This window comes from Caretta caretta, chromosome 15 (assembly GCF_965140235.1).
Source record: "Caretta caretta isolate rCarCar2 chromosome 15, rCarCar1.hap1, whole genome shotgun sequence".
In the NCBI taxonomy this organism is placed as follows: domain Eukaryota; kingdom Metazoa; phylum Chordata; order Testudines; family Cheloniidae; genus Caretta; species Caretta caretta.
The window spans coordinates 15,167,610-15,194,681 of NC_134220.1; the positions used below are offsets into that span (position 1 = coordinate 15,167,610).

The following is a 27,072-nucleotide window of genomic DNA, read 5'->3' on the forward strand; positions in this document are numbered from 1 at the left end:
GCAAGTCCAGCCTACATCAAACCCCTTCCCTACCCCACCCACCCCAAGAATTAACCTCAGACCTTCCAGTTCAAACATTCACATAAACATTACAATGGTTTTTCCTTTAATAAAACAAGTACCTCTAAGCAAAGAATATTCATACGAAACTACTAGAAAAGTAAAGACTACCCCCTGCTCACTGAAAGAAATTTCCAGGGCACCCACACCCCTGTTCAGTCATGGGTAAGGCTGCAGAGGTGGCGAGGAGGGGTGAGGCATGTGGTTAGGTATGCCAAGGTTAAAGACTAAACCCAAAAGGGGGAAAAAAAAAAAAAAAAAGTGTTGCCATTTCCTGAACTGAAACACTACGTGGCACACACCTAGGTAGACTGCTTTAGCCATCTCCACCTCATGGGGAAGGATGACGACTCCCATCACCATCACAGCTTCCCACAGAATTTAAATGGGCTGCCAACCCTGTCACAGTCAGTCCACAGCTTCTGCACTGGGTACAGCAAAAGCAATGCTTTGTGGTTTTGTAACACATTGTTAGAAAATGGGGTTCATTTTTTTTTTTTTAATTTTTTTGTTTTTTAAAGGAGTCGCAAGAAATGCCCTTATTGAATCTGGTTGTAAGGACATTAGTAATGTAACATTAATGCAAAAGGAAAGGCAAAGCCCACAGAGTAGCCAGTGGATAATACGTTCCACTTGCACTTTTTGTTAGTGCAGAAAATAACACTTGATCAATGTCTATAAGCACTACAGGAGTGCCAAGGAAGAGGGGGGCGGGGGAATAAAGAGTTGGTACAGCCCCAGCTGATCAGATGGAATGTCTCTCCCCATTCCCACTTACCATCCAACAGGCAGGAGACCTCACTCCTGCTACCTGGGTGGAGGGATCAAAAGAGAGACCAAGTCAACACCCACAAAAATAAACGGCATTTCTTGCCACGCCACTGAGATTTAGAAAGGGGGGGGTGGGGAATGATTTGAGAAGGGCATCAGCTTGGCTGTGGACCTACGTTTCTTTGTCTTTTATAAAAAAAAAAAATCTTAAAGCTACGTTTGTTTAGGCCGCCCATGACTGAACAGAGGAGGGGAGTTGCCCTCTTAAGCAGCAAGTCTACAGAAAGGTAAATCACTGCGGATGGGCTTGAAGCTCATTCTGGAGTCTTTGGCTTATGTGGGAGAGGTATGCATTCGCAGGTGGCTGATCAGATTGCGCTGCTGGGTGAATTTCCCACCACACAGTTGACATTCGTAGGGTTTTTCTCCTGAGTGGACACGCATATGCTCTGTCAGTCGGTACTGCCGGGTAAAGCGCATCCCGCATTCCTCGCAAGCAAAGGGCTTGAGCCCTAAATGGCTGCGCATGTGCCGTGTCATGGTGCCCCGCTGTGTGAACATCTTGCCGCAGATGTTGCAAGGGAAGGGCCGTGTCAGCCAGTGAGTCTTCTCATGCTGCCGCAGAGTGGCTGGATCCTTGTAGCTCTTCTCGCATACTGAACACTTAAAGGGCCGGGATTCTGCAGCATAGGGCTGGTTAGGGTTGGACAAATCCTCAGCTTCCTCTTTGTCGCCATATGTGCCTTCCTCCTTGATGTAGAGGTCTTCCTCAGTGTGCGTCTCTACGTGGGCGTTGAGCTGCTCGGAGCTGGGGAAGCCCTTGCCACAGGGGATGCAGACATACAGGTTGTCACCGTAGGCCACAGGCTCAAACCCCTCCTGCCGGTAGACGTAGTTGGCGCTGGTGTGCCCCCCACTCTCACACTCGCTCTGTCCACTGTCATCGCTCATCTCCTTGCCGTTTTCTATCTCCTCTTTACACTGGAATGCCTGCTCCGGGCCATAGGCGTTGCTCAGGTTCCGCTCGGCCGACTTGGACAAGGGACCCACCAGGATGCCATTGGGTAGCCCCTCGCCTTCCTCGCCACCTTTGCCCCCCTCTTTCCGGTCAAAAGCATTGTCTTTCTTGATCCACTCCTTCTTGCGCGCCGAGTGCCGGAGGCTCTTGCGCTGGCCGCTCTCCGCCAGGGAGTGGCTCTCCTCGTTCATGTCCATCTCCATGGGCTCGCTGCTGTCTGCTGCACTCTGGGGGGCTCCGGCTGCAGACTCGTCGAATGATGAGGCACTGTTGGCTGCGGGGGCTGAGGCAGATTGGGGAGAGCCGTGCTGGCTTTCACTGTGCTGTGTGTCGTCCTGGGAGGCTGCCACGGGGAGCGACGGGCTTTTTTTGGACAGGTCGAGGCCGAGCTCCTGGTCGCCGCTGCTTCCATTTGCACTGCCGCCGTTCTTGCTGGCTCCCCTGCTTAAGGAGTGAGAGTTCTCTTGGTTAGAGCTGCTGATGAAGATCTCATCGTCAGAGACCTTTCCCTTTGGCAGCTCCTTTGAGTGTGAGCCCTTCATGCCCTCAGTTGACCCTGAATAACGAGTTTGGATGACTGAAGTGGTAGAAAGCCTCTGACTCCTGGGGGGTCTCCCGACACTGGGGCCGCCGGCCCTGCCAGTGAAAGACCTCCCATTCCGCTTCAGCTTCTTCCTGCAGAGAGCTGCCAGGTCGTGCAGTTGGAGGTAGCTTGCTGCGGTGAGGAGAGCATTAAAGTTCTGTTCACCGGGCTGGTCAGTCGTTAAGAGCTTCCCAGTATAAATAAAGTCCAAGATCTGTCGGAACACGGTGGGGTTCACCATGTCCGTGTCTAAGTTAATCAGGTTGTCATGCAGGACGAGGGATTTGAAATACATGCTGCTGGCTGCCAGGATGTTCTTGTGGGCACGAAACAGGGCATTTTCTACCACAATAATCACATCACAGAGGAAACCTTTGGCTCGTTGCTGGTTCAGCTGCAGTAGCAGTTGTTTGGCATGATTTGGCAGTTCCATCTCCACCTTCTCTTCCTTTCACCTTCACTTTACCACCTACAAGACAAGAGAATAAGATCTGTGAGCCCACCATTTCCACTTGGACAAACCTGTGTTTAATAGACTGGTTTAACAGACTGCTGTTTAATATTAGGTTTGACACTGACTAAGGAGTTCTGGGTGCATTCCAGCACTGCATGCTGTGCTCCTGCTAAGAATACAGGGAGAAACATTTCTCATGCTAAAGCCTCAGGGTTTTTAAAATATATATTTTAAACACTCATGATAGGCTGAAACTACCTATCCAAAGATCAGCAGGGAAGCAATGGTTAGTTTTCAGTTTGTTTTTTTCCTTCGGCTTGAACCCCTTTAAGGGGGATGGGGAAAAAAAGCAAGCTGTTTCACCATTATTCATATATTTGAAACATGTAAAATATTTATCATAAGCAGCAGCTTTCATTGCTTTAAATATATGGTTTCTGTCTTTGGGGTTAAAAATAATACAGGCAGCAATTTATTCCATATGCAATGCAAGTTAATTACATCGAGGTGGGAAATCGGGGGGGGAGGGGAGGGGGAAGAGAAGGGGGAACTTGTAAGAGTATAAAATGTGAGTTTAAAAATTTCCCCCTGTTCAAATCCACATCCTGGTCCCCAGGAAGACAAGGACGACAAAACCAGGGCTCCAAATTAATTAGCATTGTTAAAGTTCTTTAAAGTGCTAAATGTTCATGTTACCACTCCTAAAAAAAAAAAAGCTCGTCAATAACTTTACATTATTTTCTTGGATTAAAAAAGAAAAATGAAATAATAGTACACAAGGGTTTTGTTTAAACAGATGAATCGCCTATCTCATGTTTCCTCTCTCATTCTGTCCCCTGAATGATGGTGAGATTAAAGACCACAAACACCTTTTCTATCCATATATTGCATATTTTTTATTACACACACACACACAGTGCGCTAATATATCTGGACTTTTAATGTTGGCAGCACGACTGACTTTTAAACATCATAAAAATCCACTGGATTTCCAAGCACTATTTTATCTTTTGAAATGCATGGCAAGGGGGAAAATCAAGATCAATTACATTTGAGGATTTCCTGGGTATTACATGGAATACTTGACACTAACCCTCTATTATGCGCATTGTATTTGGATTTCCAGTTCCTTTTATACTTCATTAGCTGGATTTCATACACACAGAATCCAGCCCTGTACTTCACTGATCTCAGCATTCAAATTCTGTGGAGGCATTTCCCTGACATCTATTTTAAAAAGTACCTCTTCCCTCCCAGCCAAACGAGTTTTGGGTAACCGGTCTGGGGTTAATGAACTTCCTCCAGATAGAAATGTAAGTTTCCTCTTTTTTAAAAAAAAAGTTTGTGATTTTTCTCATTATAAATGGTTGCTTAAATTCATTGGTCTCTATTAAACACCAAACATACAACACACGTCAACACGTTCTCTAGACCTTGGTTAATTAGTTTGTAGATTATCCTCTATTCTTCTCCCTCTAGTGAACCTCAAGAATTAATTCCAATTAACTTTTGACCCAGATCTGGAATAAAACCACTATCATCTTCATTATGAAGCTCTTACCCAGGGAGAGTTCATACTGAAGTAATTGAATATAAGGACTGGTCTCCAAAAATCAGCAGTAAGCAACATGAGAAGTGAGAACAGAGAATTAAGCAGAGCGTTTGGAGGCCATAAAAGTTCTGGCTGGATTCTCTTGGATATACAGCATCTGCCAGAGCGTGTTCATGCTTTTAACCATCTCTGTGACTTGGGCCTGTTCCACACAGTTTTTGTACCAATTTAACTATTTCAGTTAATGCTGTGATTTTATACTGATATTGTTAAATCAGTACAACCGCTACAATTGACACACAAACAGTTATATTGGTATAAAGGCACCTTATACCAGTAGATCTTATTGCTATAACTTTAAGTACCTTTGCACTGATATAACTGTCACCACACTAGATGTGCCAACTTAACAAGACCAGTTTCAAATCAGTCTAGTTAAAGCAGTCCAGGAATGGAGGGTAGACCAGCCCTTGGATTTCTAAAAGGAAAAGAAGGGAAACGGGGTGGGCAAAGGCTGAAGGTTCCAATGTGCTGACAACTCCTTTAGAATACTCCAAAATATTCTCCCTCCCATTTGTCTACATCTTTCTAGTTCCCTCCATGCTTATATGAAATCCAGAATTGTAGTGAAAATTTGCTTCCACTAGGTCTCTTTCAGCATTACAAGCTTCTCTCCCACTCCCCATCCTGCTGTCTATCATTCAAATGGCTTTCTCCAAGGAAACAGGCCTGGAATATAGTATTCTGGTAGCAGTGAAGGGGTTAACTTCCTCTTTTTAAGCTCAGTAAGTTAGTTACCAGTTAATGTTTTTATTACTTGTGCTTCCCATTACCCCATTCAGACCCACCTTATCCCTCTGGGTCAAGTCTCATGTACTCAGGCTAAAGAAATATTGAATTATGTTGTCAATCTCGAGGCTTGAAGGGAAAATCCATGCTACCATTAGCCAGTGGTAAATGGTTAAGAGTTCCCTGTCAAGGGTGGCCTGTGCCATCAATTTCTGTGCCATGCAGGCTTTCACTGGACAGCAGAGTTTCTAGCTCTTATGGCTGTATAGAAAACCTTCCAAATATAAGCTAATGCAAAGCTTTCTTCCCAAGTCTTGAATATAAGACTTCCCAAGTCGGCTAACAGGCTGCTCCTCCAGTGCTTCCACGGCTGCTAACAGTTTGCAAGGCAGTCAGTTTACTCTTCTACAAGAAGACTCACTTTTTACATCTGGCTAGTAGGTGGATCTGACAGCAAGTAGGTGTTTGGTAAAATTTTCAAATCATGTTCATTATCCACATTCATCCAATCCAGTGCTCGCGCACACATACTTGGTATTTGAATTTAAATACCGAGAGCTACATTCACTGGTACACCCTGGCTGTTCTGTATTGTCTCAGTAACACAAGGCAGCCAGAGCGTACTGGTGAATCTGGCCTCTACTGTGCAGAAGTTTAACACTGTTCCCAGAGATGGGTGGATGCTAGAAAGGGTGGAGGACAAAGAATAAAATACAAGCCTGAGCAAAACAGTAATTATTCATTTCTTCTCCCCTCCCCATATGGCATTTCTGTCTGGTAGGGAAGCACACACTAGCTGCATGAAAGCCCTAGGAGACTAGGGTCTCCACTATTTGATACTGACAAGCACTTTAAAAAACTATGCATGCTGTAATTAGCCAAACTGGAGAGTTGCAGCACACATCCACTTTGTCTGGTTTTCATGGCTTGTTTCCGGAACTCCTGATTAAGGGGAAGAGACAGCAGCACACAAAAGCACCAGACACCCACATTTATCATCTAGTCATGTAAAATATGACTAACTTCTGCGTCATCGAGCCATATGGACAGGGAAGGGGAGAAAAACGTTACTTACAACATAACTAAATACAACACCTACACATAAATAAATACCTATTGCTCAAGCAGAGCAAATGGTCAGCTAGTTGCATTGTTCTCACTAACAGTATGATTGCTGTTCTATGTGCATATAACACCCCTTCCCACAAAAAGAGAGTGATTTTAAGCTGGTCCATAAAGGAAATATGTGGGAAGGAAAATGAGAGACAATAATAAGTCTTGCCTAGCCAGACAAATGAGAAATTTAGTAGGTTACTGAACTAAAACCCAACTTATTTCACAGTTTGTGTCACTTGGAAACAGTGATGTCCAGGCAAATTTGTATATACAGAACATGCAATATGCCTGAATTGCAAATGCCAGTCTGATATAAGGCTTTGCAGAGATTAAAGGGCTCCTTTAGTTGCTCAGGGGAAAGACCTTTGATTAAATCATATCAAATAAATCAGGGAACTAGCTGAAGTAGCTGGCATATTCATTTCCACGTTACAGCACAAATGCCAACTATGGAAGTAACTATCCTAAATGGGCAAGTCAGTACTTGGAGGGGTAGGAAGAAAGAAGTTTTGAATTTTAACTCTTATTTATGAGATATGAAAATACGTCTGTGACCTTCCTTCCTAAGTAAGTCTTCTTTAGTTTTTTTAGCATGGTGCGTGTTCTTTAATGATGACTGCTTATTACAGAGCTTCAATTTGTGTCTTTGTGCATCAGCATCACAAGTATTAAGTAATTACTACCACACATTGCTATTTTGTGGCACTCATGAAAAACAGTGAGCTTTCTAAAGCAATCATGGAGTAGCAGAGATGGGGTTGAAGATTTTAAAACCAGTAGTCACTTTTCAACTTCAAGCACTCCAATGCAACGTAACGGATTAAGTGTTCCCCAGACTAGAGATTCCTGTTGATTTAGCAGCAACAGTGTAGTGAACTCCATGAAGCAGCACTGTCCCAGGCCAGGTCTAGAGGCACTTTGCCAGTATAGCTATATCAGTATACTGTACTAGCAAAAAGCTCCTAGTGTGGACACAGCTTATTTCAGCCCTCCCCAAGCAAAATAAGCTTTACCAGCAAAAGCAGGTGGCACAACTATGCCAGCAGATATTTGTAGTGTAGACCTGGCCTTTATCTGTATCTTCTGAAGTGCTCAGCAAATCATCATAAATCCATTACAGACATTGGTCCAGAACTGACCAGCTCCAAACACCTACTTAACAGGGATGCATCCTGAGATGGAGTGCATCCTCTTGTTCACTAGATGGGTGCAGGAATTGTTCAGCAATCCATAGCATTTAGGAGACTATACAATCCCTAGGATGCTCCCAAACAGTAAGGAACAGCATAGATCCAATTAAAAAAAATACCACAGCATTCCAAATAAATAAATGGTGAACATTACAACTTTATTATAAATACCTGGTGCACCTGTATCATAGCTCTGAAAGGGGACAGGATATTAAAGCTTTACAACTGTATTAGTGCTGAATGCTCAAGAGAGCTTCCTGAAAAAACCCAAAACAACAACTGTGGAGCATCAAATGCTAAGACTGTTTTTGGACCACTGAAAGAAGCCTTGCTCTATTCTAGGGGAAGGAAATAAAAAACAAAAGTTGTTCCATTCCAGGAGTAGCATGGGCACAGTGGGATTTCAGATGCTTTTCCATTAAGAAAGATACTTAAAAACATGGCAGACTCTCTTTGCTGAGTAGGAGACTTATTACTGACATTTGTGATCAAACACAATGGAGCGTCCTTTGCATACTGTCTAGGACCAAACAGAACTAGGGGTGTATTGGTCACATAGTAGTAGAGATAACCCAGTTATAAAGGAAGGCTCCTGCCCAGTTTCAGTGACCCTGCAGTAACAGCAACCGCTTAGTATACACCGTTTACAGAAGTGTGAACCTCATCAAGGATCCTGATGCACAATAAAGGAAGGAAACAAAATGGGAGTCTTAGCGTTACAGGGAATTCACCCCCACCCACAGCCAGAGTCTAGCTAATGGAAAAATGGGAGAGAACAGAAATGTTATGCTTCTAAGATATTACACACAATGAACAGCATTAAAATAAACCTACACTAACTAGGAGCTGGCAGTGTCTTCATAAGCAATATTGCCTAAGGAACTGGATGCTTGTGAGAATTGATAATCAATTTATTAAATCAGTGGCTCAAAGCCAAACTAGGGCATATTCTGGTCTGATGGGCATTGAATACAGCATAGAACATACCATGTGCTCTAAGAGCTTTGCTGCTTTATTACAAAGTGAGAACAACTTAATCCTCTCTCCATTTACCATCAAGACTTCGGAAAGGAAATTGGTTAAAATTAGACTGTCAAAACACATACAAACAGTAACAAAAAATAACTACTTAGGATGAAATACTAAATGCCACTACAGTGCTTTAGGATTGTTTAAGGACCATAAAAAAAAGATACTTACACCCATCCCCAAAGCAAATCCCAAAGAAACGAAGACTGTAACTATCTTTGCAACCTATGGCAGGAGACGCTATTTCATTTCACTGCTGAGTTTCAGACTGGAGTGTTAGACAGTGTTTATATTTTGAAAGGAACACCAGTGAAGCAAAGAATAGTTCCAAAGCAGACCTAACGAATCCCTTGCTTCATTTAGAGAATTTGTGGGCGGCAGAGAGGCTAGATATGGAGAAGCTGTGTACTGAAATAACTATGATTGATAAAAATCTAACATGGAGATCAGAAGCTCTGTATCAAATTAGATGCCATTAAACTTTAGCCTGCCTTGCACATTTTAATATACGAAGGAAAAGGTGGTATTCTCCTTGACTGCCTGCTGTCCCCAGCAGCTCTGCAGCACTCCGGTGAACATGAACAAAAAACAAACAAACAAACGGGAAGTTTATTCCCTGTTCTGCTTTCTTCTTCCACCAATTTATTTGGGTCCCTCTAGCCTTTAACAGACAGAAGAATGCACTGTGTCCAACTGCCACCAAATTCCTGTGGGCAAGTCACTTCACTTCTCTCTGCTTCAGCTTCCCTATCTGTAAAATGGGGTGACAACACTTAACCCTTTTCAAGAGGCTTGGGTGAAAAAGGGCTTTATCAGGATGTATTCCTACTCTAACGCTCCCTTCACCCCACGGCCATTTGCGCTGTGGGAATACTGCCCACATGTTAATTTCATCGTGGTCTTTGGGACGAGGCATAGGAAACGTGGGCTCTCACGGATGCGCACCTCCCTGCAGACTGGTGGTGCCTCACAGGTTCCCTGGGGAGCTGCAAATGCCCCGTAATTAAACACACACGGGGTGCATGGGTTCAGCTCTAAAGCAGTCAAAGCTGGCCCTAGGGATGTGCTGATAGTGATATCCCAAATGGCAACCTCCCATCCCCTGAACACAGTCAAAGCACTGGAGCTGAAGTAGCGTCAATAAAGTCCCCCTTTTCATTCTCTCTCTCTCTCTTTAAAAAAAAAAAAGAAGAAGAAGAGGATCAGCAAAAGCTCTAGGTGGAAGGGGTGAAACCCCAGGAGATCCAGGTGGGAAACTGGACGCAGCACCATGGTGTTCATGGAGAGAGAATCTCACACTTCATCTCAATATATTTCAGACTAGCCCTGCAAGCAATACAAGGGCAGAGGTGTGCACAGCAGGGGCCGAGCAGCATGCACAGTAGGAACCGGCTGCACAGTTAAAGCGGTAGGAATAGGGATGGGGGAGAGAAGGGAGGAGTGCGATATCTTGTCAAACCATAGGGTAAGATGTTGGGAAATTAACGTGAGCCACACTTGGGCTGCTGTGGTGAAATTAGTACTGTGCAGAACTGCTCTCAAAAAGAAAGGGAGTCTCTGCTTACTAAAGCAAATGCCTCAGAATTGCTGCAGAATCTGTTCTGCTTGGTTTTTGACACAAGCATCCTTGGGTTTGGTAGCCTGTGTTGTGATGTCTGGACATGAAGCACGAGGGGAAAAACAAGCTCAGCAGCTAGGGACCCCTGGCTTCTGTCCTCAAAATGTGAAGAGCAAAAAGGTTTGAGGATTCCTGCAGCACCGTGTCCTCCTGCCCAAAAGGTAACAAGCAGCGCCAGATACCTGATGCATAGCAAACTGCACATGGGGCAGAAAAACTCAAGAGGGTGAAGAATGCAGGGATTCCTTAAGGCTAGTATGTGTTGACAATACCAGGAAAACAAAGGGCGATCAGGTCTGCGTGAAGCTGCAGCAAAGCAGGGGCAACTTGTTATGTGTTGAAACTCGGAGCATTAGAATGCACGTTAACCACTTCGTTGCCGCTTACCATGCCAGGTACATTGGGCTAAGGGCACCTCCATCCAGTGCTGCCTGACGTGCCAGGTACATCCCATGATGTTCCATTGAAATCACAACAGGCCATCAATAGAACGTGGCTGCACAGATGCTGAATGAAGAACCAGCAGGGACGCTGTTAAATGCAATTAAAAAACTGCAATCAAAATTGAAACGTACATTTCAAATGGCCACCTAATTTAAAGACAACAACAACTGCTTCTATCGTTAACCCCCTCTCAGACTGTTGAGCTGCACAGGGCAGGGATGTGCAAACATTATGGGGAACCCCTTGCAAACCTCTTGGATCCTTTTCCCTGGCAACCTCCTTTCTCAGAAATACAAGAACCCGAAGAGCTTCAGATGGGAACACGGAAATGCTTCCCAGGGAATAGCTGTCCATAAGACACCTTCATCACCTCATTTTGCCCCCTGAAGGCTATCTAGCAACTAGACACTACAGTGATGGGTGATTTAGAAATGCTTCTCCATTGTTGAAGTCTTCATGCCACAATCTTCAGAGTCCCATACTCTGCACGATGCTTTTCGCATGGCTTTGAAGGAGCACTTCTAAAAGCTGCCACTGCCCTACCTTGAAATCCGCCTGTCACAGAACTGCCATCGCGTTAAGCCAATCTGGTTTCCTGTGGACCCAGTTATATACAGAAAGGGAAAGAGTCCATTATTCTAAGACTGAACCTCAGGGCATGGCCTACTGTATCGCACTACAGTGGCACATCTGCAGCTCTCCCAGGGACGCACCGTAGCGTAGAGGCTTCTTGCGCTGACGGAAGAGGCTTTTCCCCCTACCTAGTTAATCAGTCTCTCCAAGAGGCAGCAGGTAGCTGTGTTTACACCAGGGATTAGATCAACCTAACTACAGCACTCATGGCACAAAAACGGTTCACAGCCCTGTGTGACGTAGCTCTGCTGATCTAATTTTTAAAGCATAGACCAGGCCTCAGTGTACCACAATGATAACGGAGCTCTGACGATTTAGGACTTTCACTGTGTCTCAGTGATTGAGGATTAAACCGATTCATGGCAAACTACACCACGGTCCCCACCTAAAATTTAGGTCCATCTAACTACATTGCTCAGGGTTGTGAAAACGTTATGTCCTGTGCGACCAGATAGCTCAACCTACTCCCCGTTGCAGACACAGCTAGGTGGACAGAAGAATTCTTCCATTGACCTAGCTACCGCCTCGCAGAGAAAAACCCCTTCCATCGTTGCAGGAAGCAGCTACACTGCAGTGCTGCAGCTGAAGGTTGCTATACATTAAAAATGTATAATTCCACCTTTCCTGCTGAAAAGAAAAGCTTATGCGACCTCCCCATTTTAAGTGAATGTTACATAGATGCTCCAGGCTTGTGAAACTTAGTGCAAGTCCTACAACCGCAGAGCCTCCTCCCTCAGGAGTTAGCATAATCAAATAAAGAAGGATTACTGAGAAGGATAATCCTTTGGATGAGACATTAAATATGGGTCCCTTTATAGGGCTGTTTGTAAAAGAGGTATATACCACTTGTGAAATCAGGGAAGTAATTAAAACTAAATTTTGCTTCAAATTGGAGGAGAGCCTGCAAAGCACTTTTAATGCTGTGAATGTTGTTGTCAGGTGAACACAGTTACACAATATGTCTGGGCCTGATAAACCAAGGGTTCAAGGACAGAACATGGCAAACATTCTTTCCCTTCCCCACACTGTCTCCCAGCATCCCTCCTACTATTGGTCTACCTGGAAGCCTGTGGACATTCTTGTACCTCCCCCCCCAAAAGACTCGGCCGGGGGTGGGAGGTAGGCTTTAAAGGAGGACAAGGTAAAACTCAGGAAGAGGAAGGATGGCTGGAAAGTTCCTAGACAGCATTTGATTTTTGGGCTCAGGCCTACCTGGCTTATCAGGCATAGTTTTTATGAGGGACTGTGTTGATATTTCATAATTTTCTCAGCAAAAGTAGAAATTACAATCTACAAAGCTTGTCCAAGAGGAAATAAACCCCCTGCCTAGCTTCATAGGTACTCATGGACTAGAAAACTTGCCTAGCTTCACAGGACTCTCAGCAATGAGGTTCTGCTCCCCCGTTAGGGAGCAACACATTATATTTGCATAGCTCTAGTTCTTTTTGCCTGCCTTGTGTGCCTGTCCAGCTGGGAGTTAATGATTGGATAGCACTTCTCAAGTAAGTTACGATCCTGGCCATCATTTCCATGTCCCAGAAAAAAAATCAAACTGCAAGACACCTTCACTGTAATGAATTTCCTTAAAAGGGATTGATAGTAAATGAGGACCACTGGCCTTGCAGCTATAAAGCTCCTCCCTGGAGAGGATACAGAATGCAGAGAGAAGGTTCTTCATTCTGCCTGGACGTGTGCTGGGTTCAGGCCCGAAATATACAGAAAGCTGAACCAATACCATCTGTCACTTTTGTAACTAAATCATTTTTATGCTGAAATAACAGGCCTTTTGCATTAAGATTATAGCTGTCAAAACAGGCCAGATTTATTGACAAGATTTCATCAGACAAAGGTGAAATTTAAGCACATACACTCCTACTGACCCAGTTTACACTGGACCAGGATCAGCAGTGCAGAACCGGTTTAAAATAGACCACTGCCAGTGTGAAAAGCTGTGTTTAAACAGTGTCTGTATTAGCTTAGGCACAAGGGTTTCAGCCCCTGCGAACTGGAACCTTTACCTCTCGGCTCTTTCTGGAGTAAGCCAATGACATCCAGGCTGTGGGTAAGCTACTGCTGAGTATATAATGGTGGCTGCATGTGCCAACACTAACTCTGTGAAGCACGTGGCGATACCCAGTTTAGGAGGGGGGTGCTGAGCAACGCATTAAAGCATTTCTGGAATCTGGAGTGAGACAGCAGCTCAAATGCAGATTTACATACAGATTACAGCAATTTGCTACTAGCTACTGTGAAGCAAGAAGCTCTGCTCAGTGGTTTCTGCTGTAAGGGAAAAACAGCTTGCGGAAACAACACAGAACTGTTTAAATAAAGATACATTTCCCACTGGTGGAGCCTCCCCATTCACACGGAGGCCAAGCTTCCCACTGGTCTCTGCTTGTGCTGCCCATCCCTAAGCAGAAATCTTGTACAGAACACGTTTGTCTACTGCTGCCCACATGAACGAGCACCCATGAAGCAGTGAAACCCTTGTGATATTTGCCAAGCATGATGGACTCCAGGGATGTAGCAGAACCATGAAACAAAAACCACAGGAGACAGGAGGAGCAGGTAGCAAGCAACAGATGCTGACACTCCTGCAACTCAGAACTGGCTGAACAAGCTCACCAAAACCTGCATTTCGACAAAACCCACCAGACAAAGGCAGCCCTAAAGCCAAGCAGTCATCTGACACAGCCTCTTATTTCAGAAAGACGTCCATATCCTTAAGCAGACCCAGCACATACAAGCAGAAGACACCCCTGACGCACCTACCAGCCGGGTCCCTTTGCCAGAAGCTGGAAATGGGCGACAGGGGATGAATCACTTAATGATTACCTGTTCTGTTCATTCCCTCTGGGGCACCTGGCATTGGCCACTGTCCGAATACTGGACTAGATGGACCTTTGGTCTGATGCAGTTTGGCCGTTCTTATGTATGCAAAAATTAATCTAGCTTCTTACAGTCAGTTAGCTTTGGGCCTTGATATACAGAGTTCTTCCTTTAAGATTTATCTGGATGTCCGAGACCTTTCGAAGACTTTCTTGCCTGGAGCAAGTCAAATGGTCACGGTTTCCCCTACCTGCCCTGGCTTGCCATGTTTCATTTTAGGATGGCAGGCTAGGGGACTGGGCATAGAACAACTCTCTGCCAAAGCTGGCAAGTGACTCATGAGAGGTGGAAAGAAGTCCAGGAGATTCTTTGCCCATTCAGGGGACAGAATTTACTATGCTTGTATCTTAGAGCTTCAAAAATTAGCACATTTCCTCTTTGGGTTGTAGGGTTAAAACTGAAGTCAAAAACCTCCAGGCAGGCAGATTTCCCCTTTAACGATCTTCCTTTGCATAAAACTAGCGTGATTGACAAACCAAGCGCCATGTACAATGGCAACCAAGTCCACCATCAACACCAGCAACATGCCTGCCTGACCCATGCTGCATCACATAAAATCAACGTCCAGACTCTACAGCCACAAACTAACCTATAAACCATGAGAGCTACATTCTTCAGCCCCCATCATTCGTTCTCCCAACCCCTCCTGCACACCCTTTCCAACAGGGCACTGCACATGCACTGTTGCTATAAGCAGCTCTGAATACTCTGCTGAAGTCCTGCTCCACCGTGAAGCCGTGCCCCTCAGCGAACCCCAAGTATGGCTATCCCTCCAGCAAATAAAGAGGTGGTCAGGGATGGGAAAGGAGCAAACATTCCCACTGTCATAAGAGGAGCTGAACATCAGTGTGCTGGACAGCCTGGAGGATGGAGGAAGCAGTGGCTGCGGAGTTTAGTTGGCAAGGGAAGAGATTTTAGAGGTTTTAGATTTTCAGCCCCGGTCTACATTTAACATTTCGATCAATCCAGCTACATTGCTCGGGGCTGGGGAAAATTCACACCCCTGAGCAACAGCGGCTATCGGTGGTAAGCTAAACTAGCTCCCGGTGCGGACGCTGCTGCATCAATGGAAGCATTCTGCCATTGACCTAAGTACTGCTGCTCAGAGAGGTGGAAGACCTACACCCACAGGAAAAGAGCAGTTCTGTTGATGCAGGAAGCACCTACTCTACGGGGTAGCACCCATAGTGTAGACGTACCCTTTCAGGATCCCGGAGCGGGAGGGAGCGCCCCACTCAATCTTTGGCGCTCTCCTTTGCCCGACGGTGGCTGTGCTTACACAAGCAAACTTCACAGCTGTAGCTCCGCTATTCTGATCTACTACCACTTGCATTGTTGCAATCGCCGGTAGAGAATTAAGAGTTATAAAGTTTGTTAAACCAGGCTTTGGAGTGCTGAGGGAATGGGGCAGATCTGGAGACAGGCTCTCCCACACAAGTCCCATTTATTGTGTGTCCTCAGTGAGCTTCGCTGGTTGTGTCACGAGAGGAGCATTCCACACAGAGCTGACTGCACAGCGTGACAGTGCAATAACCCCATGCACTCACTGCTGCAGCAGCTGCCCTGAACACTCAGTGTGAAGGCAGTGATGGCAGGGGCTGAGGAGAGGAAAAGGTATATGAGCACATTTTGCGCTGCCATGAGAACTTAGACCAAGCTGTCATTACACTTCTACATCCTAACTACCAGAGAGCACAGAAGTTGGGTGTCCTCAACAGACAAAGAAATAGATTTTGTTATCACAGGTATGCAATTTTTGCCTAGACCCAAATGTCTGTGCAGCTAGTGATGACGTAATGCATTAAACAGCAAAGTCGTCATCCAGCTCCTCAGCAAGAAATGAAGGCGGTGTCTTTGGCGCTCAGTTACCTTGAGCAGCCATTATGTACTATGAATGGTTTGCTAAGTACTAACTGGTTCCTCAGCCCTGTACAGGTTTCTACACCTCAGAGAAGTCTCCACTTCTGAGTCAGCCGCTAGAAATTCTTGTCCTGGAAAGTCCTCTCCCTCCCACCAGTAAAAGGCAAAAAAGAGTAAAACCAATGAAAGATGAAATTGGCCACAAATTCCGCAGGACAGGGCGCATGTCTTACTTTGTAAAGCACCATTTAACTTCACAGAGTACCAAACAAGGAGTAGTAAATAATAAATCATCATTTAGCAGAGATGCTGTCTGTAAAATTGCAAAAACACTGCTGTTCCATACCTTAATCAATGCTGTTGGTAGGACTGCCAGAGATACTGCTTGCCCTCACCTGACTTACTCCAACAAGCACCCTGTTTTTATTTTAGAGGCGATTTGGAAGATTTCCTATGCTGGACATCTGCTTTTATTGACACTGTTGAGATTAATGTTTTAACAGAGAGGTGATGAGGATGATTAAATATACTGTGGGAGATTTCTCTTCCCTTCATCCAGTAGAGTCTAATTTGCCAGTTTGCATCTGTGTACCACTAATGATTCATTTACAAAGCATCTGTGTCTGTCTAGGCTTTTATACCATGCTGAGCACCATGGTAGCTGAGCATATCACTTGCCAGTTACTTCATATAGTTTGGAGGACCAGATTTTGCTGTTACTCCATGAGAATCTCGTCCTGAGTTGGTAGAGCTAGAGTCTACAGCACAGCGATGAAGGGTTCCCCACCCTCCTACCCACCACGGCTCTCTTTTAGTTCCCCACCTTCCTGTGTCGCTGAGTTTTCATGCCTACGTGTTCTGGCACCAGTTTCAAATACTGAGAGAATTCAATGTGGCACAATCTGAAGCAGATCCAACAGCACCCCTTGCAAAATTCTGTTTGCTTGGGGTGTGCGATTTTTTTGTTTTCTGGACAGGTGAGTGAGATGCCATTAGTATTTTCCATCATCACCACCACGATACAGGCAAGTGAGTAGATACTGACCTAGGCAGGTATATTGTCATAACAATTCTATAATGCCAGTTTAAAGTACATTCTATGGGTTACAAAACAATCAAGCCATGAGTATGGGGCAACTAGGAAAGTCCCATTATCAGGATTACCTATGGGTGTTTTGTTGGTAACTGCCTGAATACCCAGGGTTAAGTATTTCAAAAGTCATTCATCTTCAGTTACCACCTATGCAAACTGCTACTTTAACTGCCTATTCATTTGCTGAAGGACAGAAGCCTCAAAGAACATTTTATATGAAGACTGAATGGATTCCCTTAGTTCTTTAAGATATATTAGCACAACCTCATTTGGCAATTGCCCCCAAGGGTGCTGGGGAGCAGAGGGGTGAGGCAGATTCTATTTATAGAGGATAACACTGGAAGAAACAGGAGCTACTGGAGAATCAACCATGAGGGGTGAAGCTGTGACAATGCTGAATCTAGCAAAAGGTGCAGACACATAGTCTTTGTGCCAAAGAAAGCTCTCACAACATGCAATAGGTGGGGCCACGTTCAAGTTTTAGGCTTGGCTGGCAGGTTTCACAGGCACTCCTGATGAGAATTCACATAGGTGTATTCCAAAGCTGCAGGAGTGAAGAACTAAAAGGCTATTTAAATATAAAAAACTGCCAAGTCACTTCCTATAGAGCTCTCCCCTTCCCACTTGAAGGGACAGGTGGTAAAAACAGCAGGTTGGACTGATTTACACTGGTTTAAATGGAGTAATTGATCCCAGCACGTTTACAGCCATATCACTGAGATCAGAGTCTGGCTCAGCTAAACAGAACAAACTATCAGTAACCACCTCAAGGAACATGGATGCTATATATCAGGGGGGAAAAGTATGGTTACCACTCTGCCATTTCCATCTGAGCTCACTAAAATAAAGTAACAGCATCAAGGAGCTCTCTAGAAGGGATGCCGATATGCTCTTTGGAAGAATATATTTGGACTAAAACTTTACTCTTGGCATGGTGAATTCTCAAACACCTGTACCCAGTATTTAACTGCCATTGCAGGACCTTGGCTGAACAGCATTTAACCACATGGTGGGCTAACTTAAATTTAAGCATCATTGTGCCACAGTGCAGGTGCATCAGCACAATCTGCATCCTTGCTGCCTCAAACAAAACACCTGGTGAGACTCAAGCAGGTGAAGAAACCGCACTCATCAAGAACCCTAACCACACTAGGTAGGAAACAGTCATACTCTGATGCAGTCCAGCTGTCTTCAACCCCTGGTTGGTTGATTGCCTGATCAATCTACTACCCTAGCTATACAGTATTCAAGGTGATTTCTCTAGAATTCCGCAGAGGTGTCAGTCTTTAAGATAAAATACACTGCTCAGCCATTTTAAAGAACTAGAATAGCAAAAACCACCTCACCATCCATCCATCCTGCAACAAGGAACTAGTCCATCCTACGACAGGAGGAGAAGATAATGTACGAGTAGTAGGTCTTCTCCATCCCCGACTACTATGATGCTGATGTTTTTGGAGGCTTTTCTCCTCAGCTTCCTTATTAATACCAGTGTTCCTGCAGACCTTAGAGTAACAACGACAATACACCCGTATCCAAGAGTCCTCGTATCTCTGAGTTCTCACAAAGTTAGTCCTTGCATATCCAGGTCTCCCACTGAAGTCAATGAGAGTTTTGTAACAAGGTATTTACTGGGCCCCTCGTCATCTTACACAGGGGAGAAATCCTAGATGGCTGGGAGCAGCCTGGAGAAACATTCCACTTTCAAAGGGGGTTATTTCCTTTTTTAAAAAAACACTAACTTTTTTTAGCCAATTTTTCATCAGTCTGGTTTAATGCATCCCAGCTGTATATGAGAATGCTGGCTCCCTCACAGAGATATTCCCAACTGTACATATTCATTTCTGAACAGGTAATGGGTCTTGGCACAGCGGCTGGATCCTATGCAGGAGTTGGATGTGACATGTTGGGAAAGGGGTTGAATTCTCATCTCCTGTTCTAACAGGAAGGCCATTCAATGAATACACCCAAGAACCTGAAACAGACACATGTCTAAATTTGTGACTTTTTTTTTTAAACTACGTTTTACTGTTAGCATTTTTATTTTCAGTGCTATTGCTCTCTCCCACTGATTTTGCCCTGACTATTTAGCAGAGAGATTTTCTGACACCCATTCCTGGAGTTTATAACAGGGAGAACCCTACTTAGCTCTGTTGGGTTTAGCTGGTATACAAAGAACAGACATCACTGACAGTCACAGAAACATCTACAATGCTAACAGCAGGATTTATGGGTAGCTTCTGCCCCTCAAACTGCAGAGCCAAAGGGATCTTGGACAGCAGGTTGGTGTGTCTCAGAAGAAAATTGACTTTTTAAAAACAAAACAAAACAAAAAACATGGTCTTAGTAAGAAAGTGGAGGAAATAGAGCTTTGGAATTCTGAATTCCATGACTAGGGTAGTTTTAAGAGAAATTCCTGCATTGGGCCTAAACACACAAGCTGAGATTTATAAAGGAGCCTAAGAGTATCTCTACACTACAATTAAAAACCCGTAGCTGGCCCTTGCCAGCTGACTCGGACTCATGGGGCTCAGACCAAGGGGCTGTTTAATTGCAGTGTAGACGTCCAGCCCTGGGGCTCTAGGACCCTGAAAGGTGGGAGGGTCCCAGAGCTCGGGCTGCAGCCCCAGCCCAAACAAATTGTCTACACCACAATTAAATAGCCCTGCAGCTTGAGTCAGCTGGCACGGGCCCAGTGTGGATCTCTAATTGCCATGAAGACATGCTGTAAGTGACTTAGGAGCTGCTGAAATCCCCACCCACAGTGATTATTTATACATACTACAAATTTTAGAAACTGATGAATAGTATTCCCATTTTCGGATATAAAACAAGCTTTTTAAAAAAAAGATATGGGCTTATCTAAAACACATTAGAACTTCAGGGAGAAGAAAATCCAGGTTCAGATCTGAATTTTACATTTAGGACTGCTTGTATTTAAGAAACAAAACCTAAAATCTAAACCTCCATAATTTTGCGTGAGCGAGATATTTAAATCTCCAAATTTAAACCAACACCTAAGGCTTTTTTCCCTGGTTTGAATTAAAAAACAAAAAAACCACACAACTGTAAGGATCCATCCCTCTTTCCAGTTCTGGCAGCTGAAATTTCACAGGAAAATGCCAGACTTTTGCCAAGGATGGTGGAAAGTCTCATGAGAATGCTAACCTACTAAAAAAATCCTCCACTTAACATGGCCAAAATCCCAGTGGATCTTGCTGGATCTCAGCCATTTGGAATTCAGCACCATTGAATTCAAACCTTAGCCCTCAGTGCATCCTTCTTGGATCATTGCTAATTAAAAAAAGAAAATTGTTATTCAACTCTGCTTTTTTTTTTTTTTAAATTAATTGCTATTTTCCTAGAAAGGGTAAAGAGTATTTCTCTTTTAATGAGTCAAATTATTGGAGAACTCAGTGACAGATTATCTTAAAAATAGTTTGAGGGAAAAAAATAAATTAGAAAGAAAAAACCCCCCACAAAACAAGAAGCACTTTACCACCACAGGGTTCCTTTCCCCTGCTGTGCACAACCATTAAATGCCATTCTGCCTCCTCATTTGAGACACTGAATCTGAAAGATCCAGCATAAAAGGCCTGGTGAACACTGTGCCCGATAAGAAATGTTTAAAAAAAATATGGTTATAACGACACTGAAATAATTAGAATATTCACAGAAGTTCCCCTTGGATTCAAGTCAGCATGTGGGAGTGAGGGATTAAGATAAAGTATTCACAGCATTTCCCAGTCAGATGCTGAGATATCAAAGCCTGCGTACTAAGGTGTACTGGTGTAGCGGGGGTGGCTACCTAATAGCAGACACTGCAAGCAGCATGAGTGAGTGAGTATAGTTTGTTTTTTTAAGTTTGTGATCTAGTTTTAGTGCTCACATGAGAGAGTAACAGCTCTAGCCTAGTGTAGGCAGGCTCTGGGCAAGCTTTCCCCAAACCTCTCTGTCAACATATGCCAAACCTGAATTAAATCAGTACTGCTCCTTGATATCGTCCACCCACCCACAGCAAGCCGGAAATGCCAATTTTGTCAACTTCTTCAGTCAACAAATTGGGGCCATTTTATTGTCTCTTCTCCTACATGACAGTAAACAGTTACTCTTTGATTACAATAAAGCAGGAAGCCACCTGAGCAAGGAAAGTATAGTACTGCATTTTGTCATCATCACCTTCCGTACCAGATCTCAGCTTTTCACGAACCTTCCTGGACACGGCTGTGAGGGAGAGTGAATGAGTGCATTACTCCCATTTTACAGCTGGGGAAAACAGGGCACAGAGAAATCAGTGACTTCCCCCAAGGCCATATTTCAAGTCAGTGACAGAGACTAGAACAGAACCCAGGTTTCCCAAGCCCCAGTCTGATACTTTAGTCACTAGATCATTCTTCATCTTGTGGAAGGGAAAGGCTCCTTTCCATAGAGTTTGCGACTCCCTTTCTCCCGAATGGCCCTGAAGCTACAGCTAGAATCTGCTGCACGGGGGCCGTGCATTGTATCAGCTGATTCAGTAAGTAACAAGGTCTTCTGAAACCAAGTCGAACAGCTCAAGTGATTTAGTGTTCCTGCCTGGGCTTGCCAAAATATCTTAATGCAAATACAGCCCCAGGAAAGTGAGGGTGGGCTCTATGGTTCCCTCCCCCTCAGGGCTTTTTCTTCAATCCCAATACACTTCATTACAGTTACACTTCAACTGAGAATTCAGTTTATTTTCTGAAGCAGGGAAAGTGGGTTAGTAACCCACAAAGAGCGCAAACTCTGGTGTTCCAGAGGATTTGCAGTCATCTCAAAGGGGTGTTTTGTCCATTGACATGTTTGCTGTCACATGAGCCACTGGATTCCAGGCAAGTAAAACAGGCTCACTCACTCCAAGGAGTGACACATTCACACATGGCATTACTTTTCTTGAAGGTATTTACAGTTTACTTTTTAGTGCTACTTTAAGTTCAAAGGGTCTAGTAAAGCCCCATTAAGCCATTTACATCAAACTGGTTAGTTAATTATCCTGTTGTAGACTTTAAATTAGTGATTTATAACCCTTTCCCAGAGATGCCAGTGTTTGGAAGCACTTCAGCAGGGCAGGGGTTTTGCGGGGTGGGGCAACAGATGGAAAACACACAGACTTGTGTTGCACTCAATTAACTTTTTGGAGGAGAGTGGGGGAAGACACCCCACTGTTTAACAGGCGGCAGGGTTCGGAAGACGATATAGCATGAGCTCTTCCCTCCTTTATAAGTCTGTCTCACTTCAATACTTCCTCATTTGTTTTTACATGGTGCGTTGGAACACCTAAGTTGGACCAAAATCCACGTGTGCTAGTTCAGATATAAAACCAAGGGCTGGATTTCCAGAAGTGGCCATCACGCAGCGGGTTGAGCGCTTGGAGGATCCGACCCCTTATTTTGGTGCCTCAGCTTCTTCTGAAAGCCCAGAACATGGTGGCTAGAAAGGGAACCCGGTGACCTGCTCCGACCAGGGTTTATTTGGTCATTCCTTTTCAGAAAGTGCTCTTCTGCCAACCATCTCATTTTCAGTTGACAGCAGTTTGCTCTCTAGCACCTTTATGTCAAACTCAAAAAGCGCTAGAGACATCCTTCCACTAAGCCTCATACGTAGGTGCTGGAACTGGGGTTGGGGAAGGCTCTCTCTGAAATGTGCTATGCCCATTTTATACAGAAGTTCATCAGTTCAGCCAGGGGGAAGCCACAGCACGGATAAGTGGCAGAACAAAGTCTAGACCCTGGGAGTAGTGACTCCTAGACCTTGTTCTAAGGACACCTCATTTTTAAAGGATATTTTTGTTCCTGTAGGCTCGGGTTATTCCCATTAGTCCTTCCAGCCCATTCAGGGGTTTTCACAGGTAAGTGAATGGTGCCCCTAGGCCCATAACCACAAAAAGCTAGTCAAGCCCCACAAGAACAGCAAAATGGACAAACATTAGTTTCTCTTCGCCATCCCTAACAGCTATTACCGGGCTAGAGGCAAATGACCTATTGGACCAGTATGCTGAATTTTACTGACCAATTAAAGTGGTGACTTAAAACCACTGTTACATACATACAGACAGACAGTTAGGAAGCAACTTTGGTGCCAATCCTGCAAACTGCTTTATGCAGACCAGTCCCTGTGCTCATCTGCAGCCATACGAAGTTCAGGGATCCAGTCACACAGGCCAGCTTGCAGATTAGGGCTTTCAAAAGGTGACCCATTCTGTTTTACCCTCAAATGAAGGTGTGTGAAAAAGTCAAAGAGTGTTTCCATTCAAAATATAATGAAGTGGTCCACTTGTGTGGAAAAGTCCCACAAAATGTAGTGTTTTTTCTACTCCCAAAATGGTCCCCTTTCCAGGGAAAAGGAATGTTATTCTCAAGCAAACCCAATTTAATTTGTCCAAAAATATCAATTCACATTGGAAAACTTTGAAACTTTTCATTTCACAGGTTTTTGATGTGAAAGCGGCCATTTCGTGAGGATTTGGCATAATACCCCCAAAGTTTTTGGGTCAAAAAATGGTCTGGAACAAGAGGATGAAACAGTTTCAAACAAAGTTCTATGAAAATATTATCGCTTTTTCACAATTTACTGCTGCTAACTGCAAGCTCTAGGTCTTCTAATAAAAACATAAGTAAACAGAGGAGTACTTAAATTGTCAAATAAATAATAAAACATTCTCTGAATTCCCCCGCCTTTTCTTGGAAGTAGTTACACCCAAACCATCAGTCATCGGTATGTCTACACTACAGTAAAAAGAAAAGGAGTACTTGTGGCACCTTAGTACTCCTTTTCTTTTTGCGAATACAGACTAACACGGCTGTTCCTCTGGTACACTACAGTAGTTATACTGCTGTAGCACTGTAGTGTAGACTCTTGCTATAGGGACAGAAAGGGTTTTTCCATCGCTGTAGTAAATCCATCCCTTTGAGAGGTGGTACCTAGGTCAATGGAAGAATTCTTTTGTCAACCTAGTGGTGTCTACACTGGAGGTTAGGTCAGCTTAACTAGGTCTCCCAAAGCACACTTACATTTTAGGTGTAGACCAGGCCTCAGTCCAGTAGCTGTTCTGTTGTGCTAACCCTGCCGGGAACACACAGTAAGGTAAGAAAGTTCAAATGCAAATCTCAGCCACCAAACAGCCCATCATAACCTGAATATTAGGATTCTAAACAAAGAATATCAATTTTTCTAATTCAATAGGAAGGAGGGGAGAGAAGAGGGAAACCAGTGTGGATAAATGAGCAAACCTTTCTTTTACCTCCCTAAAACCTTCCATTTCTAAGGCATGCAACAGCCATGACCACTTCTAGAACAGGTGTGTCCCATTAAATACTTCCCATGTCACACTTGTGTCCCTTGGACACTGTTCTAGGGATTTAGTACCACTGCACACCAGCTGTAGTTCACCCCACAGAGGTATCCTGTAACACCCTACAAAGGGGGGGGAAGAGGAGGGGCTACTCTCAATTGCGTGCAGAGCCCCTCACCATATGACCTTCTACAGTCATTCATTGGCATCTTACAAACACTTGTGCTCTCAGTGCATGCACAAATACAGAAGCAAAAGGCATGCCCTCCTCCCCCAGACTCACATAACAACGAGTGTATTTCCAAGTTAAATGTACAAAGGGTTTCAAATAATTATGCTGGTTATTTTTCATTTATTACTTGCAAATCCTTGGCTGATTTTATGCCAAATGAAAACACGGAAGATCGCCTTGAAGGAGGATACAGAACTACTTAACTAGGGAACAACTGCTCGGACTCACTTCATAAGCAGGAACTGCTATTCAAATATTGCATATGCAGGATTATCACAGGCTGACTGGCCCTTTAAGAGGAGTTGGGCTCAACCTTCCCTGAAGCAGGCCAGCCATCCTCCCAGCTGGTCTTAACGGACTAGGAATCAGAGGGCCCTGGTCAATTATTGGGCCCAGCTGGGGAGAGGTCAGAGGGTTTTTAACAACACAGCTAGGCAAGCTCAGCCAGAGGGAAGCCAGAAGGATGGTTGGGTTCTCTGGGACCCCAGAAAGGCTGGGAGCAAAGCCAGGGCAGACCCTTAGCGTGGATGAGCTGGGCCTAGTAGAAGATTCAGGTGTTTCATTTGGGACTTTGATTACTGTGGGAGGGAGAGTTGAGGCCTGGAGGAGCAGGTGACCAACCATCAGTTTTCTGTTACGTTAGGACTCTGAGGGAAGCAGCCTGAAAATCAGTGCTATGGTAAAAAAGACTAGAAGAGGACAGGGTCTCAGCCCACAAAGGCCAGAAGGCTGTGGGGGCCAAGCCATGTGCATCTGCAGGAGTGACTGAAAAGTTGGATATGTGGAAACTGAGGCAGGGAAGCCACAGGGCCTCAGAGGAAGTTAAACTGTGACAAGAATCTGGAACAAAGGAAAGTGAGCAACATACACATCTAAAAGTAAGTGAAAAGCCACCCACATTGTGTGTGTGTGTGGGGGGGGTGTTGTTATTGGTTATTCGTTTTACTGTTGCACCTAGGGACCCTAGTCCTAGACCAGGTCCCCATTGTGCTAGATGCTGTATAAACACAGAACAAAAAGACTGTCCTTGCCCTCCTGGGTGTACAATCTAAGTGTAAGACGAGACAACAGATGCGGGAGTACAAGTAATCATGAGACAATACTGGTCAACAGGATAGGGTGTAGGCTCTGCACACCAACTGCCTGTTGTCAAGTTTTCTGTAGCCACTGTGATAAAGGAGGGACTTGATGGTGGATAATGAGGTGGCTTTATGGATGTTTGAGAGGATGCCACCAAGCGCAGCATGGGAGAAAGCACTAAGGTATGTGTTTGAAAATCCACGTGGGCAGGGGAGGCTGGCATCGTGGGTCGATCAGAGGCAAGCACCAGCAGTGTGATGGTGAATCAGAGATGGCAGGTAGGGTGCGGACTGACTGTGAAGGGCCCTGCAAGTGAATAGAAGCCGTTTATGTTTGATGTGATAGAGAAGTTCCAATTTAATTCTTAAGAAACTGTTGGCCCAAGACCCAGCATTTGCCAAAGGGACTGCGGGTTACGAAGAGGAAACTTGAGGCAGCAGGTCAGGAAGTGCCATCACCTACAGCAGATACCAAGAAAGGGCAAATTGAATAGTAAAAGCTTCTGGGTAACACAAAGAGCAATGCTAGTTTGGTGGCCAGTCGTTCCTTCTCTATCCTCCTCCACCAAAGGGGCCAGCTGGACATCCCTACACACAGGTATATGGTCACTGCATCACCTCCTGCCCCACAAAAGACAGCTCAAAGTACGTGGTGGGGAGCCTGGGGACCGCTGGTGCCAAGCTGTCCCAGGATATTCATAGGCTATTGCAACGATGCCCAAATGGGGGGCGCGCACCCCTAGGGAGGATGCGGAGGGAAGTTCGGGGAGGCATGGCGGGGACTAGGTCAAGCACCACAGGAGGTGGGGAGGGAGCACCCCCCAGCCATGCTTTGCCCCCAGATCCACTCCGGCCCGGCTCTCAGTCCCCAGGGGGTGTGGACGGGGTGGGGTGGGGGTGTTTGAGGACCACTGGGTTAATGAGTAAGGCCAGAAGGGACCACTGTGACCATCCAGTCTGACCTCCTGCATAACAAAAGCTAGAGAATTCCACCAAGTGATTCCTGCATCAAGCCCATAATTTCTGGCTGAGCTAGAGTATAGTTTAGAAAGGCATCCAACCTCAAATTAAAAAGACTCCAAGTGATGGAGAATCTGCCATATCCCTAGGTAGGCTGTTCCAATGGTTAATTCAGATTGAACCGCCTGAACTCACATGAGTAGGGCCCTACCAAATTCATGGTCCATTTTGGTCAATTTCACGGCCGTAGGATTTTTAAAAATCATAAATGTCACGATTTCAGCTATTTAACTCTGAAATTTCACAGTGTTGTAATTGTAGGGTCCTGCCCCCAAAAGGAGTTGTGTGCATGCGTGCGTGTGTGTGTGGGGGGGCGGTTTTGCAAGGTTATTG

General features: G+C 44.8%; 1 protein-coding gene across 1 annotated transcript in view; it reads right to left on the reverse strand.

Moving 5' to 3' along the window:
• Nucleotides 1-48: 48 nt before the first annotated feature.
• Nucleotides 49-27,072, reverse strand: part of HIC2 (HIC ZBTB transcriptional repressor 2) — a 96,538-nt gene continuing 69,514 nt past the window's right edge. The window contains exons 3-4 of the mRNA XM_048821349.2: nucleotides 10,568-10,711; nucleotides 49-2,901 (exon numbers count right to left, since the gene is read on the reverse strand). Of these exons, the coding sequence (XP_048677306.1) occupies nucleotides 1,165-2,865 (1,701 nt within the window). The 5' untranslated portion in view covers nucleotides 2,866-2,901; nucleotides 10,568-10,711 and the 3' untranslated portion in view covers nucleotides 49-1,164. The remainder of the gene's footprint in view (nucleotides 2,902-10,567; nucleotides 10,712-27,072) is intronic.